This window comes from Camelus ferus, chromosome 10 (assembly GCF_009834535.1).
Source record: "Camelus ferus isolate YT-003-E chromosome 10, BCGSAC_Cfer_1.0, whole genome shotgun sequence".
Taxonomy (NCBI): Eukaryota; Metazoa; Chordata; class Mammalia; order Artiodactyla; family Camelidae; genus Camelus; species Camelus ferus.
In genome coordinates this window covers 4,258,052-4,277,646 of record NC_045705.1, presented here as the reverse complement: position 1 = coordinate 4,277,646, position 19,595 = coordinate 4,258,052, and the positions used below count along the sequence as shown (strand labels likewise).

At 35.7% G+C, this 19,595-nt stretch overlaps 1 protein-coding gene across 3 annotated transcripts in view; it reads right to left on the bottom strand.

Moving 5' to 3' along the window:
* Nucleotides 1-77: 77 nt before the first annotated feature.
* The window catches only part of PGR (progesterone receptor), a 90,811-nt gene continuing 71,293 nt past the window's right edge, over nt 78-19,595 (bottom strand). For 2 of the 3 annotated variants that reach the window (XM_032488261.1, XM_032488259.1), the window contains 2 exons: nt 17,465-17,616; nt 78-15,228 (listed from right to left, as the gene is read on the bottom strand). In XM_032488261.1, coding sequence (XP_032344152.1) covers nt 15,192-15,228; nt 17,465-17,616 — 189 coding nt within the window. In that variant the 3' untranslated portion in view covers nt 78-15,191. Of the gene's footprint in view, nt 17,617-19,595 lie in introns of all 3 variants that reach the window. The other variant, XM_032488260.1, reaches the window with a different exon arrangement.

Genomic DNA, 19,595 nt, shown 5'->3' with positions numbered 1-19,595 from the left:
TGAAAATAATGACTTCGATGTGTGGAATTGAATAAAATACATCAGCACTAACCATGCATTTCAACAGTAATGTTTTATATGATAAATTTCTGTTTATTACAAGATGAATTAACTTATACATCCTCTAGAGATACATGTTCTTTTCATATCATTCAAAAATTCCATATAGAAAAATATACTGATTCAGAGAACAGTTATAGCGTAGTGACTTTCAAATTAACACAGAAGACACTATTAATCTGAAATACATACTTTGAAGACGATTTTTAAATAACTAATTTTTACATTTATCATGCACAGTGTTAAAATCTTCAGCTGAAATTATTTCACAATTAACTTTGGCTTAACCAATAAAATGACTCCCACATTTCTGTCTGAACCATTTATCCTTAGGGTATGGTTCAAAATTATTTGCTTATTATTTGGGGCAGTTATAACAATAGAATTGTCTCAATATAGCTGAGAAGAATTAAAATGCAAATTAACATTTTGAATTGTAATGTTAAATTCACTTTTAAGAAAGCATAATGGAAAACATGATTTGTTTTTCAGAACTAAGGTGTTGTGAAAGGGAACGGGCAGAGAGGAGATGGAAAGACAAAAGGACAATTGCTTTTGCATATTGAACAAAAATTGCTGTTTCAAAGATAATTAAACTTTACTGAAAACAGAGTACAGAAAAAAATGGATAAGTTTTAATGCAGGGAAAAAAATACATTAGGGTTGAAAGCATCACAAATCAAGGACCAATATTTTAAGATTCATTAGTGTTATATACTACAGCTATCCAATTTTGGACCTGAGAGGGTAAAAATCACTTTGGGAAATTTCTGTATCATAAATTACTTCAGATTATTGATAAATGTGTAGGAAATAAAGAGAGAGTAATTTTTTTCCTTTTTCAGAAATTAAATGAAAACACTCAAGTTCAAACTGCATGAGATTAAACCAAGACAACTACTAGGAATGTATAGAATAAATTAATTAAAAATCTGTTAAAAGTTAGATTGAACTACTGTTGTCCAGATTTCACTATAAAGACAAGACCAAGTTAAAGAGTCTAAAATGAAGTGACTAGTACTACAAATTCCAAAATTTTTGAGATACATCTTTATCAAGTGCCCTCATTTCTCAGCTAGGGAAAATGAGGTTCAGAGCAGTTAGGTAGCTCACATCAGCTCAGTGAGAAGTGTCAGAGTGCAGTTTAGAACACAAGTTTTTTCCTTCAAACGTCCAGTCCCTTTCCCCTTTATTTCAGCCTGCGTTGATAACCTTTGCTGTCTTTTGAAAGAGAGACGTTGCTACATCTTTCTCTAGGTTGCTGTGTACATGAGCTTACACTCATGTGTGCATGCATGCGGAGTTAGGAACAGACATCTCTTTATCCCAGAATAATTTCAGTATCAGCCCTGCTGAAGCAGAGATAACTTGAGATTGCAGTAAGTTAAAGAACTATAGCTCCACATGGTCTATGGAACTTAATCCTATGCGAGGATGTTAAAAATTTGAAAATGATGTAACAAATGAACAGCCTCTGAATGTAAGTTCAGCATTTTCTTAGTTTGGGGAAGGAGTATACTTTGTAATTCCAGTAACAATGTGAAATAAACCACCAGACGAGAATTTGAGATAGCCAAACCAGATAATTTAGGAATAAACAATAACCTCTTCCTGTCCCCAGATCACCTCTACTTAGGCCGGTTTCCCCACTACAAAAACATACTTGGTGTTCAGAAAAAACTCTTATTAACTGAGCTACTTGTAGAGATTTTTTTTTTTAAGAATACATGAACTTTAAACATGAAAAGATTTTATTTTCATAAAATGTGCTTTAAAGTGAAGGCACAGTCATAAGTATGACTCTATATTTGGAAGGAGGAAAAGTTCACGGGGATGTGCAAACTATTTATGACATGTTTTTTTTTTCAAGAAGCAGCCCCTCCGCGATCTCCCGTCAGAGAGCATGGTCTACGCAGACAGTAAGCTCTCAAGCTGCACAGGAGAGCTGAGCAGGCTGCTAGTCCTCAAAGGACACGGGTTCCCTTCCTCCAGATGGGCTGCCGTGCAAACTGCCTTCTCTCCTGTGCTGCTTTGCCAGATCAGCATTCTAACTTGCAGGGGGAGGGTTATCATTTTTCATGGCTTTTCAACAAATGAGTAGCTATATCAGTAAGTTCACTATGTTTGGGTTATTAAAAATATATTTGTTTGGTCACCAAGATTAATTTATGAACATTAATTACCTATACCCTAGAATATATGTTGTAACCATTAAAGATTTTTAACATGTGCTTACCTATTAGAAAAAATGTCTGTAGAGTGTTTTATAGTGTGCAAAGGAATTTAATAGGCACTCTCTCATTTAAAAGCAAAGCTCTTTGTTGAAATATTCTATGCTAGACAGGTGAAGACATCGAGGTTCAGAGAACTGAAGACAGATTACTAAGATCACAAAGCGTTACATTTCAGGGAAGTGACAAACCTATCTTTTAAAGGTGAGTGGAGTATTGCTGTTTGTTTTTCACATGTACTTGTGTGATATTAACGACAACCTGAAATTGATGCTTGGCTTCCGGTTTAGGAGATGCACAGGTTTGCACATTCTGGTTCACTACCTCCCTCCATTCTTAACCTCTACACCTTGGCCTTTTATCAGCCAGGCCATTACTGATTTTTATTTTTTAGAGATTCTTAGTGGTAATTATCTTTTAATAAATAAATAAACAACAAACACTTCCACCAAAACTCAGAAATCTGACCAAGCTAAATGCAAATATTCTGGCTAAACTAGTGTGAATATTACACATTAGTCGTCCCCCCCCCGCTTAATTTTGTTGCATAATTTATAGATTTTTCACATTATTCTATATTTTCTCACACTTTGTGGGAATTTAGATAATATGTTTTTCTTGCTATGCATAATTTCAGTAATGTAAATATCATGTAGGAACTTGAATAATTGTAATAATGGTTTGTAAATTAGAAGAATTTTCACAAAAATCTAACAAGTTTTTGGAATCAACCCAAGTTCTTAAAATAATTCTTTCCTTTGATAAATTATTCTTGACTTTGTAATGTTTCAGCAAGAACAATGCATTTTTTTTTTAAAGAACTGTACATCTTTGAATCATTGTCATTATCAGGAAATGTGTAAGATTTGTGAAGATCAAAATACACCTAACAAATAAAAACATTTCCTCTCTTCTATATGATCCAGGTTAGTCTGACTTAAATCTTATTTAAAGGAAAAATTTCACTGTGCAGTTCTGCTAAAACTGTTTTAATAAATTAAGGAAAAATTAATTTCAATATTTAAATATTAATAATTTTATATTTACCATATTTTTCTCTATGTCCAGCGCATGGCCCAACTTTGACTATTTTTCAACAGAAATACCTTGTGTCTCTGTCTTACCTTTAACTAAATATTAGATGATTATTTATCTTAACCTTCTGGTACATAGGGATTAAAACATAAATATAAAGATATTGGAAATAGGACAGGCACTAAAGCATTGATTTTATCAGAACCATTCAGTAAATATAATAATGGAAATACTGAGAATGTGAATTTTTCCTCAAATTTCCAACCATTAAAAAAACACTCTTTACCAAGGCACTTGGAGCCACCCTGAGGCTACAAATCAGAGAAACTTTGACTTTCAAAGATGATATATTTATCATTCTTTATGTAATGTTGCCTAATTTCACTCTGAGTAGGAATTTAAGATGCATTTTCTTTAAGATGTGTATATATCAAAAGGCACTGCATTACGGAAATTTTTATAGACCTAGAAGTTATCAGCTAACTGTTTAATCCAAAGTGATTTCCCTGTCAACAAAGATAACTGTTTTTACAATTGCACAGATCAGGTCAATTAATTGCTTGCACAAAAATGTTGTGTATGTGTCTCTCTCTCCATATATATATATATATATATATATATATATATATATATATATATATATATACGTGTGTGTGTGTGTGTGTGTGTGTGTGTATTTCCAGTAATTAAATCTGACTCAAATACTTAGTTATAAATTTACTAAGGGGGAAGTTGAATTTCTTTTGATATTTGATGGATTCCTTAGGAGAGGCTGTGGTGTTGGGAAATTGGTGCTATTTATATTTTGGTTTCCCCAGAAAACTGACTCCCCCCCCCCCAGAAGCTTTTCATAGTTTTATTAAGAATTCCAAAACCAATGCACCTTGATGAGGCTTAAACAGACAGCACAGCACGTCTGTTAATAAGGATTATTTTAAGTTTCTTCATTTCTCAAATAAAAACTATTACAAAAGATTTAATATGTATGCTGGGAAAATTCATTTGGAAAAATGTGACAGAATCTCCTTTCCTTTCTGGAAGAGCAATAGGGCAAGAAATTGTTTTCAAATGTAATGAACTCCTCTGAACCTCTATTTCCTCTTCTGTGAAAGGGAACTTGCAAAGATTACTGTAAAAGCTAGAGATAATATACATAAAGCTCCTCTCTAGTACAAGGTCTGGTGCATAGCAGCTCTGCAAATAAGTGACAGCTAAAAAAAACTGTAATGTTTATTGAATGCATGTTTATTACTGGTCTAAGATAAATAGGAATTAATATTAACACAGATTAAAAGAAGTGCAATTCTATGAATGAAGGATGAATAGACACACACACTGTGTTTCATCGACGCTAGGGATGTTTTCTGATCTTATGAGGAGGTGTCAAGGGAAGGTCTTCACAAGACTTGGCTGATGCCATTGTAAGATCACATGAATTATAAGTTGCATCCTGGTTTTATGCATCTTAAAATGTGCAAAATCAATGAAAATAAATGACAGTTGGCTTCTGCCATAGGAAAGAAAAATACACTAGGCGCGTCAAGAAATACAGTACCCACCTTACCACGTACAATGGTAAGAGCTGGTAATGCTGGACTTTATTTTATTCTCCTTTAAACATATTTCATTCACAAATCTGGCTCGAGTTTTATTTGGAAAAAAATGGAATATTTAAAATTTTTAGAATGTTCATGTAACAGGACAAGAACAAAATAGTATTTCTCAAAATAAGGAGCTTTCTTTTTGGTTCCATAGTAATTTCTGAGATGTAAATAATATTGAAGTCCTTGCATGCCAAAGGAATAACATTTTAGATTTATAATTTAAAGTTAAATCTATTTTATAAATAGATTTTCTAATATTACTGTTTTATTAAGCATATGTAATAGATTCAGAAGTTCTTTCTTTTCCAACGTATTGGGGAAATTTATTGCGGAGAGGGAGACAGGCTGTCAGTCTAGTTGCACAAAAATGATACAGATTTGGTTAGTCCAAGCTCCCTTAAATGGAAACTGTCTCAGGTACAGGAATTGGAGAATTGTGGCTACTTAGAACTGGTTATTTTATTGATTGATACCTGGTCACTGTTCACTTGTAATGGTCCACCCTTAGTCTCATTTGCTGAAAAAAATTTACTTCGAGCAATATGATGCTACTGAATTTCACATGACCTAAAAAACTAAAAATTACTGCTGCTATTGAGTTTATGTAAGATAAAAATCTAAATGCCCTCTGTACCCTTAATCATCTATTAAAGAAAAAGCCACTTACGTTGGACAAAACACCTAGAAAGTGTGTGCTATGCCAGACACCACTCTAAGTACTTCATACTAACTCAGTGACTCCTCAGAACACCCTACGAGAGAGACACTACAAGAAGGAAGCTGAGGCAGAGCAGCAGGAGTTAGCAAATGGTGCAGCCTGGACTCAGACTGAGATGGTTTTGCTCCAGAACACGCGATCTTCAGTACTATGCCAAACCTCACTGTGTATCACGGCATCGTTATGGGCAGCTGATTTAATTCAGGCACGAAAATGGTTTGCTTTTTCAAAGTTGTTTAAACTTTACGAATTCCCAACTGCTCACAAATCACAGATCTCTGCATTTTATAAAGTTAAGATATTCTATTTGTTTGAAATAGGTCATTTACAAGATAAAATTTGACCTCTTCTGATCAGATAATCTATTATTCTACCATTTAAATAAAATGCTGCTTTAAAAAAAAAAAGTAGGTTGAGTATCTCTGCTTTAGCTTCTAATCGTGACTCTGACACCAGAGAACAGAGTTCCACATGCATTTACACTCACGGCCATTTACCATGTTTTCTCTTTACTCATTAAGGAGTTAAATGTAAATTAGAAACCCCATCAACCACCAAAATCAGATATTTACAAAAAATATAGCATATTATTTTATAGACAAATATGAAGTTTCTCAACATCACTTAAGTTTGTGAATCTGAATATCGAGACATGTTTAATTCAAAAATAAAATACAGTGTTAGAAGAGATGATGAAATCTTTTTTGATGTTATAGGAACATGCTCATGGACAAATAATTCAGTTAAAACTTTCTGGTTTCTCCAGTCTACTCCAAATGTATGTGAGCGAGTAAGAAAAAAATTATGTTGACGTTTCAAACGGTACCTGACAGCTTATCACCTGGAACTTAAAAGTAAAAAAGCTCTTCTACTCTTTGTATCTCCAAAGGCTGAGTATGGCTCCTTTTATACTCTAGGCACTTATTTTTTTACTAAAGGAGCATATTTGCATATTTCCAGTATTAAATTGTATTTATAGTAATGAAACCAATGCACAGTAATAGTCTGAAACACTTTGTTAACAATTAGATTACATTCTCTTTCACCTTAATGTTAAGTGCATTAAATTTCGTATGAAAATTGATAATATTTGTATAACAAAAACCAAAACTTTTACTTTGTCAGCAGGAGTAACCAAAACACTGCATTATGTCTAACACTTGAGTGTATTTTGTCTTCACCAACAACTAGTTGGATTCTGTTTAATTGTCTGAAAATCAGTCCTCGCTTTGTTAAAATGTACACCCAGCCAAGGATACTGTCTATAAAATGCCAACCATCCATGTTGGAATCTCACCTTATGCCATGTACACTACCGTACAAACTGAAATGTTGGTTATAAATGTAAAGTGACAGATGCAAAAGAATGCACTGATGATTGTATATAATTGTATTAAGGTTTGGGGAGCTCTAATTCATTAATAAATATATAGAAGTATTTATTCTGTATTATCACACAAAGTAGGAATAAGAATAATAAGAATTAGTGATAAATTGTTTTTAAGAAACATATTATTTGAAGATGATTCGTTTCAAACCATCAGCCAATTTAGCATCAGACAGCTGTCAAGTGGAGCAGACTGTTTTTTCACGTGAATCACAAAATACTTCCCATGAAGCCTACTTTTAGTTTAAAAACAGAGGTGGGACTCTGAACATTAGATTGAAAATAAGTAATACAGTGATGTTGTCAGGCGCCCACTCACCCAATTTTTACAGCTTTGCATCTGTTACCCGACCATCATCACCAGGGACCCAGGGCCAGGCATGCACAGACGGAGGGTCTCACCTCCTGTGCAAAAACCTCAGATAAATTTCTAAAGTACTTTCAAATACTGTTCTCTGCTTAAAAATGAGGAGCTACGTATATGAAACTGGACTCAAGTACACAGGGGCTAAATATCTTTAAAAGCGTAATGATGGTGTATTCACTTAGCGCCTGACTATTTTACTCAAATGAGAGGAGCAGCAATGGGAAGCAAAAGGTGTTTGGGTCATGAGAGAGAGAAGTGATGAGTTCCTGCATCTCCTGCAAATACTGTTACTAGTTTTACTTACAAGGAATAGAAAGGGTAACTGACTATTTCATCAATTGCAATGTAACAAAATGTAAAAACCTACCATATGCAAAGAAGTCTGCTAAATATTTCAGGCAGAGTACAAAGCATCAGATTGAAAATGAGTCTGCGAGGACGCTGTGATGAGTCCACTATCCCCTAAGTTTTACAGCTTTGCACGTTACCAGCCAGTACGAGAATGGTTAGGCTTACACAGAGGGAAGGCGAGTCTCAACTTCTTGATGGAAAACCTTGTATGAAATTCCCAAAGCACATCCAAAGAATATTCTTATTAAAATATATTAATCTTGTGTTTTTCTTTTTGGCACCGGACCCTTTCCTCGTCAGTTAGAAGTAGCCACGTTGCTTCAAGAAGAATTCGAATTGTTACAGCAGAAAGGCTTAAAGGAAGTTGACACTCAGCTTCTGACTGCCACAACTGGTCTTTGATCTAGAGCAAGACGCATCTGGAGAATGGGGCTTTCTCAAGAGGAAAACAAAAGATCTTAATCTCAAAGATCTCTTCAAGAAGTGGACTCAAACAGAGAGAGTTACTAAGAATAGGTGAAGAGAACTCCATCTAAGACCCAGGGCAAACCTCCAACAGTGAGGAAGAGGAAGTAAGAGGCTTCCGTGATCCGTGATTCAGAAGAAGGAAGGGTAAGGTCAGATGACAGCATCCCAGTTTTGAAGGAAGTGAGATGGGCAACAGAACATCCAGGCAAGCAAGGGGAAGTCCAAGAAATCTGCGGCTTTTACGCACAGCTGTAAAGTCTACAAGCATCTCCGAGAAGCCTGGACTCAGTATGGTACCAGCTGGGTGGGGGCTTAGCAGGCAGTAGTGAGCCATGGCTCTCCTGAACGGGCAAGGTGACCACACACAGAGGCCAGGCTGGAAAAGCAGCTTGGCTTAAGAAGGATATGCTGAGCCAACAAGGCATGGAAGATATAAAGTCAGACAAGTGACAGGACCTTGCAGTACTGGAGAAGAGAGAACCACGTTCATGAGCCAACGGTTTAAACAGGAGGTGATAATGGGCTCTTATGACCAAGCATGGCGAGGGGACTGGCCAGTGAGGACCAGGAGGAAGACGACCCCTCCCCACCCCCGCTGCCTGCGCATAAGCATCATCCTCGTCACAGCTGTCACTGGATAGTGGAAGTGAAAAGGAGGAACCGCCCTTGATGGAAATGAATGAGGTAGTTTAAAATAAGGCTCTTTGAAACTAAAAGCAATGGATAAATTACTCTCAGCTGCCAAGTTTGCTCCCGATTGTATCACTCTCCAGCCCTCCTTCCTCAAATCCCCACTGCTCTGGGAAGAAGTCATGAAGAAGTCGTGAAGAAGTCTTTGTGAAGAAGACATCATGAAGTCAAGACTCCTTACAGAGAACTAGGCGCTTTTTTGTGTTACCATTTTTTTTATAATTATGCTTGATAATGACATCTGAAGAAGGAGCTACACAAAAGATGTGCCTATTTTTTAAATTAGTTTAATACAGCTCAGTCTCCTCTTTTCCCCATTTGCTGATTCTTAAGCTGCTCTAGTCTTATCTTTGTGCAAAAACCAGGATATTGACATTTGACAGACATGCAAAGGTGAGCATGTTGATAGACGAGTAGAGACTGTTTTGAATAGACAGGATTCTAGAACTTGGTAAACTAAGTTTCTTAGTTTTTATTGTCTTTCTTGATGAAAAGATTTGAAATTTCAACAGAGCAGCGGAACAGACATCCAGTCTTGTGTTTGACAGTTCATATGACTTATTTCACCTATTTCTGTAAGTTTTGTCAATACTTTTATGTTTTTTAAAACCTCTGGAAAACTAGGGAGGCGGTAATGAACACCTCCAACTCTTTATGCTTATGACCATCGTTTTCCATCAGAATACTGCAACTTCCTGAAAAATGTTCTCTCTGCCTCCAGGATTAGCCATCCTCAACTCTGTTCTCCATAGTACAGTTAAGGGCGAGTTTTCTCATGTACCAATCTGAACTATGCTGCCCTCCTCCTTACAAAAGAATCACAACTGCACAATTTAACATGGTGTACAAGACCATTAATGACCTGGACCTTGTTTTCTCCCTCAGCGTCATCATCACTCCCCACACCATACTCTCTCTCACCATCAGCACCATCAGGTCTGTGCAAGGGCTGGTACCTCCTGCTTGGAATACACGTCTCTCCCTGCCTTTGGCATCTTCTGATTCTGTGTGCTCGGCTAATTCCCAAACCACTTCCAGATCCAAGAGGCCTTTGCCCACTCCTAAAGTCAAGCTCGGTGCGCCAGCAGCTCCCTGTACTTCCTCTACTGTGACAGTCAACATACAGTATTGTAACTACCTATTTGCCTGCCTCTAGTCTCCACCACACTGCAAGTTCAGAGAAGGCAGGGATGCTGTCTAATGTATCCACTGGTTATCTTCGCAACCTGGCGGAATGACTGACATACAAAAAAAAACTGCTTTGTAACTAGTTGCTGAAGAATAAAATTACTCCTAAAAAAGATACATGTAAAAAATGACTCCTAAAGCAAGACTTTTCAACTTTGCAAAAAATCCCCCAATTTTTTGTTTTTGTATTTCAGGGCTTTCCCCCTACTTCTGTTAACATAGACAAATGAGAGTTGGCTACTTTATGTTGATGTAAATTATTAACAAAATTTTGTAGTTTCCAAGTTGAAATGGATAATTTGGTTCTCATTGTTTCCCTCCCTCCTTCCTTCCCTCCTCTCTCCCTCCCTCCCTCCCCCTCTGCTCCCCCCTCCTCTTTCTGTCTCTCTCTCCCTTCTCCTTTCTCTCCCTGTTTTTTAACTGTTAAGACACCTTACTGACAGCTAAACAAAGACTTAAGAGATCAGGGATTTTTTTCCTCCAGGTAGCCTGAAATTAGAAAATGGAGACCTTTCTTAAAAAGCAAAAAGCAAGCTTCTGAGCACATTTATGTTTTCTATACTTGGATAGTGAGTGATAACAGCATTCTTATCATTGTAGACAATCACTCATGTCTTCTATCATCAGCATGACAGGTCAGTAATCAAGGCGAAAACATTTAAGCTACTGTTTAGAGGAGTTCTCCATTTCATTCTTTTAAGTCATATTTACTGCTTGCAAAGTACAAAGAAGTTTTATATTTTTTCTTCTTTTTTCCCCAAATTTCAATGAAAAGCTTTTTTAAAAAAACTGCTCTGATTTTTCTTGTGAACATGCATCTATCGGAAAAAGTTAAAATGCACATATTACTCAGGTCATAAAAAGATACTTAATTGGGTAAAGAGATGAATTCTAAAGACTGCCATGTGAATACCTCTTTCTACTCCCAGTTATATCAAATATAGGATTATTTTAAGTAAATTCTGGACAGTGTTTTTGCCCTATGGAGAAAAAGCAGAGTTGCGTTTTTCTGTTTTGACAAGAAAATGGTATGTTCATATTAACTCTACACAAAACTTTTCATGTTTCTCATGAATTCTAAAGCCCTTGGAGAAAGCTAGGATAGGTGTCCATTGATTATTTTGCTACTATATATTAAAAAAACACAATTTTTAATTTACCAAGTTAATGCTGCACAAAACACCCATGAAATCAGTGTGGACATTAGGCTGGTCAGCAACTCTAGTGAATACGTCTTTGAATAATAAAATATGAAGAAAACAAAACAACTAGTTCTTAATAGGAATACTTTATACTTGGTGGGGAGATACTTTAAAATAGAAGCTTTTTCTGAGGGGGGGGGTTAGTAAAAGGGATCTTTAAAGGCAAAAGGTTTTAAATCACCATGTTCAACAGACAATTCATAACCACCACTTAAAAGCCCCTCACAGGTAAGTGAACTTCATAGAAAAAGAGATGTTAAGTTTTATATTTAATTAACTGAAGAAAACATTAAAGTAGGTTTCATTTAGAAGTAAGTCATGTTTGGTAAATTGGATATATCAGGATTTGATGTATTAAGAGCAATTTCAAAAGATTATAAAAATGAAGCTATGCAGTGTATGCCCTAACAACTATCCACAGTACCATTCAAATATTCATATATATATGAATGTCAGCCATGGTCAACATTCATATATATATGAATATTTGAATGGTACTGATACCACTGCAGAGTTAATAATTTAATTTTATTTAAAGCAATGGACAGGGTAAGCTTTCTTAGCTGCTTAATTCACATTTCTCTGAAAGTCCTTTGTCAGTTGGAGCTTTCAACTGGCTAAAAGTAATGCTTTCCCCATCTCTCCATGAGGGGAACAAAAGCAAACAAACGCATGTTTAACAGTAAGGTCAGCGTGACATAAAGCAACAAGAGCCAGTAAACTGAAAATGAGGTTGACATTCTGGGACTAATCCAGCAGTCCTGCAATGCTCTTCCAAACTCCACAGCTGCATAAGGCTGTGGACAAGGCTGGGCGCAGCCTCCCGGCACATGCCCGGAGCATTGCCTTGGAATGGGATCAGCTCCGAGAAGGGGAACGGATCCCTCCATGTTCTCCCTTGCTTCGGCTACAGGCTAGTTAGATAACGCCCACATTAAATCCCTGCTACTGTGAACTGCTATTTACCAGTGCCCCCCGAGTCCTCAAATCTTCTCCAACGACAGGGAGGACAAATCACTACAGAAAACTACTCTTGGCTTTTTTTTTTCTTCCAATTTTTTAAGACCACACTGTTTCCGACCTAACTCTGGAGGTACAGGTTTTATTGGCCCCAGGTAACTGATAGATTGAGCTTAAACAGGGATGTGGTCCAACCTGAATGGAATTATCTAGGCCCAGTACCTATTCTGGATTCATATTATGAATGTAGACCAATCCAGGTGGGGTTGGACTCCACAGTATGAAGTGAGAAGTCATTTACTTTTACTGCTTTGTATTCAACTTTTGGATTTGATAAGGACCAGGGAGTGTGGAATAACGGTGCATTAAATAGATAACAGATGGTAAGTGGAGACAGACACTGTCTTTTTCGCCAAACTCTGAGTAAGGAAAACAATGAAACCACAGAAGTGACATGCTCTTCATTAAAATCATTGTGTGACTTAGTCTAGAGTGGATAAGCAATTTTAGACTTGGCAAACTTGTGAGATTATCTGGCTACATATTTCCTTTAAACTTTTAAGAGAGGTGAAATTCCCCATATCCAATGGTTATTTAAAAAGCATACTTTGAGGAAAAGAAAGTTATGCCCTTTCTTGGGTTGTCTGCTTGTCCATGTAACTCGATCAGTGGAGACATGGTTGCTGAGTTCTTCAACACAAAAATGGGTTATCTTTAAATCTGAAGAAAAAAAAATTTTTTTTGAGTTTTGAGTGCTTAAGCACAACCCTCTGGAGATCGTTTAAAAGGATTCATGTTCTATCTTGGAATCTGGTGTGTAAAGGGTAAGCGTACAGGAGAGAAATTGCTCAGGTATTCACAGAAAAAACTCCAGAAATTTAACAGTTATCTCACCAGAGAATGCAAGATCAAGGCAGACATGAAGATCTTTTCGGCGTGTTTTGTATCATAGCCTCAAGAACAGGAATGTTATTTCTGGCGTTGATCGCTTCATCATGATTTCTAGACCTACTGTTCCCTTTTGAAGGATTATTACCATAGTAAACATAATCTGAGTATGTAGTATATAGTATAGGTTTTTGAAAGGGCTGTGTCTTAGTTAAGCTCTCTATATTTTAAAGAAATACTTTTTTAAAAAGGTTACAATCAGTACCATTATTCTTAATATTATAATGAAAGGGTGATAAACTCTTTAGATTTTTGATAAGGCAGGCCCTAAACCCAAAAGACTACATTTTTTTTCAGGGGAAGAAGTTAATTGAATACTTCAAACTCTGATTTCAAGTCCAATACATCAAATATTCATATGTCCATAGATATAGCAATAAAGCAACCACATTTTCTAGATTCCTTGGTTTCACTATAGAATGTACCAGATTAATTTGATAAAAGCATACCCAGAACTGTGGCTTAATGAAAACATAATAATAGCAGTTGCTACTTCTGAACACCTGTATACTTTTTCGTCTTCATTTCTAGTAATTGCAAAACAAAGGAAGGTTTCATCAGAGAGGCTGATGACTTGCTCAGCTCATCCAGGTAGTAAAAGGCAGAGGAGAGGAGGGCAGCCTGGACCGGCTCTCTGCACAGTGCCCATTGTCACATCTATCACTGTAGCTGTGGATAATTTAGAAGCCACAGGTTCACCTGCTGTGGCTACCTGAAAGGCACTGTTTTCGCAGAAAACATATTGCCTATCATACTTGCCTATTATCTGTGTAGCAACAAAACTTATTTTAATGTTAAATGTGAAAAATAATAGTACTGCCTAATTTAAACGTGCCATGCTTTTTAATAAACACACAATTGTTATGTAACAACTGGCATCAGATGTATAATTGCTTTAGGCTCAAATGACTTCCCAAATCTTTTTAAGGGAAATATTTTTATTAACTCAGTCAACTATTTCAGGAGCCTTCAAGTATTTTCTGATATATAACCTGTCTTCTTATGATTTAATTTCACTTTAGAGCCACCAGAAAGAACATGACCTGTAAAATTAAGATAAAGGTTATGATGACTACACAGGAATGGAGACATTAGCAGGCAGGAATTCGCAGAGGACAAGATTTACAGGCTAGATACCTTCCATTTGGTTATGTCATGTTCTTTTCCAAAAGCTTTTTAAAATTCTCTTTCATTTTTTAAACCTTAGTGTGAAATATTAAATCCTAGTATTTAGACATCTACATTTTCTTATGCTAATAGCAGCTACTCAGTAAATATTTATTGAATGAAATCAGAGATGAGGAAAATTTGTAAACTGAGTTTTATAATACAAAACAATTTAGTACTACTTAAATATAAAACAATTGCATTTGTGGAATTCTTCTTAGGGAGGGAAATAATACTACATTCAGTTTTAAGATTTAGAACAGGGAGCATAAAATATGTTCTTCTTTTGTTTTGTTTTTTTTTTTAATGGAGGCACTGGGGATTGAACCCAGCACACTAAGCACGTGGTCTACCACTGAGCTATTACCCTCTCGCCATGTTCTTAATAAAAAAAATTGTACTTGTATTCTCCTATGTTCTAGTCAGTACAAGGAGAGATCCCACAAAGTAGGAAGAAAAGGTGGAAAATTTACAGAGATAAACACAGGAACTACGGGAAGAGAAAGGAATAAAGTCACGCATACAGAGACATGTCCTGATGTCACAAAAGAAAGCTAGAAAGTCATGGCGACACCAAACCCAGGGAACATGTCATTCACCTCCCAGCCGAGTAATGACGCTGCTGTCCTACCTCAAAGTGGCTCTCAGGCCAGCAGTAGAGCAAGAACTGCGGAATGACACAGATGCGCACAAAGTACCCGGGGAACCTCAGAAGGCAGCAAATCACTGTCTGGAAGATGCAGGAAAGACGTGACGGAAGTGATGTTTGGCTGAGTCTTGAAAGTTGAGATCGGACTGTTATCAAAGGGGGAGATTCAGGCAGAAGATGTGATGGCAAAAAGATCTGTGTGGCTGGAACATAAGATGCATGTAGGACAGTGAGGATAAAGAGAGTAAAAGTTACAGGAACTGGTGCTTCAACACCATTTCAAAGTACTGCTGTGCGCCTGCCTAGTAAGAGTGGACCAATTAAATCATCATCTCTGAGGATGCAGCCGAGGAAAAAGTATTTTCAGACAGGTCACTTTGAGATGCTAATGTGCAGCTAAAGTTGAGAAACACTGCCACAGGTGGCTGGATGTCAGCGAGCATTTTCAAGCGAGGAAAGGCAAAATTAGATCCTCTTTGGGAAAGTCACTTTGGCCCGGAGAATGGAAAGAGAATGTGTGTTTAAGACTTTCAAGGACTAAACAGCAGTCAACAGTCTATTGTAATCTATGTATCCACAGACAAAGACATGTAGATAGACAGACTAGGAAGAGCCCATTTTTATACTAATGTTCAGACTATTTGGAAAACTTGGGTCTAACTCCTATTGAATGTTATAACCAAGCAGCATAAAATTTGTACACTTCCTATTATATTTGCCAAGTAGACCTAAAGAACCCTGGTTGGGGCTTGTCTTAATCCCTGTTTCAAATGCCTTGCAAGGATTCACTATTTATAGATACTCCATAGCTAATTCATTTTGTAAACTGAAGGAGTTATTGGTAAGAAACAGTTATGGTAATATTATCATGCCAATTTTCTGATCAGATGAAATTATTTTACCTTGTTTTTAAGATCATATCAGTACTAAGATTAGTCGATGTTATTGTCCCTTGGTAAACTGCCAGTATTTATCGTTGAAGAAAATAGGTCATTAAAAATGCATTAAGAAATCAGAGACTTCAGTCAGCATCTTCTATTTTGTTTTCAAAGTTACTTTGATGTTCTCATTAACAACTATTAATCTTCATAAGGTGGTATGTTTTATTTGTAAGGTAATGTCCAATTTTAAAGAAATTTCAAAAAAGAACTAGGTCTACTAGCTTCTCTGAGCTGTTAAAAATTGTATGTATATATACATATATGTCTAAAATTGGTATCAATTATTTTATCCAGAAAAAAAGTGATTGGTTTTGATTGAATTTTATTAGTGTTTCTTCTTGTTCCATATGTGTGTATGTGTATATGTATATACAGATATATACATATATTTTTTAAAAAAATGGATCTCCAGTGATACCTTCGAAAAGAACTCTTATCTGTCTCCTAAAGGAGTACTTTCAGCTCATATAGCAATGTGAATTGTGTGTTTCTGTAATTACATTACTGTAATTGGCTGTATTATTGTTAGCCAGTATCTAGTATTTCCTTAGAATTGGATCCGAGTCACTCAAAAACTTTCAACCTGTGATTTGTCCATTATCTCGGACCAAAAGGAACATTCTGCAGGAAAGTTACAAGACCCCAGTGTTAAAGGTAAGGAAACAGAGACTCAGTAAGGTGAAGTGCTTTCCACACGCCCTAGATGTTAGGGGCTCTTCTGACTTCCTATTTCTATTCGAAATACCTTATTAGAGGACAATTCCCCAAACAGGTTAGTAAAAAACTACAAAACCCATAATTCTCTTATAATAACATGGCTTTACTTAATAACTTCCTTAGAGGTTTGTGTTTCCAATCTGGGAAACAGTCTTAACATATGAGCTGGTTTTCCTAGCTTGAGGAGCTTCAATCTATTTCAAAAATTTTTAACTCTTTTCTAAAATATTTTTTGCATTAAAAACTTTTTGGAAAAATCTGATGAAGGTTATAAAATTTCCTCCTTGCAAAAATGTACATACACTCATGTAGACAAAATTCTGCATACCATCTTAAGGTTTCTGTTTTGTAAATATTATCAGGGAGACAAAGGGAACTACATAGAAAGAGCACATAATAATAGCTTTTTATTTTTATGTGTTAAGATTTTTTTTTTCCTCTAAAGTAGATTTGTTAGATGTGAAAGTTTAAAATCTCACCTAAATGGTAATGAAATGATACGGTTAATATTAACTTTAGCAATCAACCTAATACTTTTCCAATCTTGTAAACTCTTAACGAAAATATGGTTACACAGAAACATTAAAAATTCAAGTTATGCTTTATAAAGGAAAAAACTAAAACCTCACAATTTTTCTCTGAAATGTACACAGTACGATATGTTATAAATGTAAGGCTTTGAGAAGAATATTTTAAAAACTCAAGACCTCATAATCCTGACGAAAACAAAAACAGACATACCACAAAATTAAATTTTTTAAAGATTAAAAACGGCATTCACTTTTTATGAAAGAGAAGAGGTTTCACCATCCCTGCCAAGATCTTGGGTAACTGGGCGGCAATAACCTCAGACATCATTTCTGGAAATTCAACACTCAGTGCCCGGGACTGGATAAACGTATTCAAGCAGTAAAGATGAAGCTGTTTGACAAGCTGTTGGTTTAACAAATGGATAAGAAGCACGTAAGAAAAATAATAAATTCATATACCGTTCAAACATGGCAGCTTATTTTTCTAACAACAGAAATACTTAAAGATATTTTCTTCTAACCAAATGAAAACAAGTCTCTCCACTTTCTAGAATAATATGTAAAATATTACATACTCATGATGAAATACTCGAATATACAGAAGGATTTAAAGAAATGGAAGTAATTTTTGGAATCCTTCAGGACAACCATTGTGAACATTTTGGTGTATTTCAAGTTTTTTTTCTTTTTTATACGTACTCAGGCACATACATAATACGCACACATGCATGTATTTCCTAAAAGGCAATTATTTTATAGTCTATTCCTTAATCTAGCTTTTTCACATCACAATATAAAGACTCTTCTATTTCAATACAAACAACCCAAAGTCATTCATTTTAATCTAATTTTAATTTTTTCAAAATGATTTATGTACATAATTTTGAAAGTCAACCAGTACTGTAAGATTTACAGCAACGAAACAGAAGTAACAACGCATGTGCGACCACTTTCAACCTCTTTAACCTGTGTTGTTTGATATTTCTGTCTGTATTTCTAATAGATTTTGTTTTCCAGACTTTACATTATTGATTGAGTTTCTATTAAATGAGGATTTAGCTCTTCTGTACTATAACCGCCCCCTCCATCCCCAAGTACACACATGTTCTTCTCCTATTCTCTATATAGTTCTATCTCAATTTTTGGCCAAATCAGTATCTAGCATTTACATTATCGAGATTTTTATTATTTCCTGCTGGATTACATTTCCTTTCTTATGTGACTCATTTTAATCTTGCTAGGGCTAATCACCTCATGTTTCTGTCTCCTTTGTTTCTTCTTTTTATCTCAAAGTCATAGTCAACTTCTCTGACAGAGCTGTAAAAACTCACTTCAGTGGGTTCAGACATATTGGTAATCTCTCAGTTCCATCTTTTTTCTCGGTGCTAGTACCCGGAAACCCTCTGTACTGCTGCTCCAATGGCGCCTAAGCGCAAGTCAACGTGCTGACACCCCTTTGCATCTGTCCCGGCTTGAATCTTCATTGTCTTTGGCTCACTCCAGAGTTTTGTTGTAAGAAATCCTGTAGACGCCCTTGAGAAAGTTTGTATTCAGACCTTGCAGGTCTGAAAATACTTTCAGGTACTGTTATTTGTTTGCTGGTATGGCTGGTGTAAAATTCTTTGAAGATTTTCCTTTCCTTCAAAATTCTGAAGGTACTGTTCCATTGTTTCTGGGTTCCAGTATTGCTGTTGAGAAGTCCAGTATCATTCTGAATCCTGATGATTTGATGTGACTTATCTCTTTTCTCATTGGTATATTTTATAATTCTCTCTTTATTCCTGGCATACTGAAATTTTACAATACTGTGCCTTGGTTCAACTGTCCTGTGCTTGTACACTGGGACCTTATACCCAGAAATATCCTCCAGTCCCAGCAAATTTTCTAATTTCTTACATATTTCCTCTCCTTGATTTTCACTTTCTTTCTTCTGGAAATTAATATTAATTGTAGAATGGAACCCCCTAGAAAAATCCCCTAAATTTGCTCTCACTTTAATTTTTCATATCTTTACCTTTTTTGTTATTTTTTTCTGAGTTTTCCTGAGGTTTATATTTCCCAAGTTTTGTATTTATATTGAATTTTTAATTTCTGCTCTTCTTTATTTAATTATCCAAAAGTATTTTCTTGCTAAATGTTCCTTTTTAAGTGTTTTCTATTCATGTTTCATGGATGCAACATCATTCTTATTTCTCTGAATATCTTAATTTTGGGGAAGATTTCTTCTAGTCTCTGCAACTGGTGCCTTTTCTTTCAAGTTACTTTTTTTTTTTTCTGTTTATTTTGCTTTCTGTCTTTCATTTTAGAGGCTTTATCTAAATGGCTAATGATCCTTGGCTATCTGTTCATATTCAGGAGTAAGGCTTCAAATCCAAACTGATG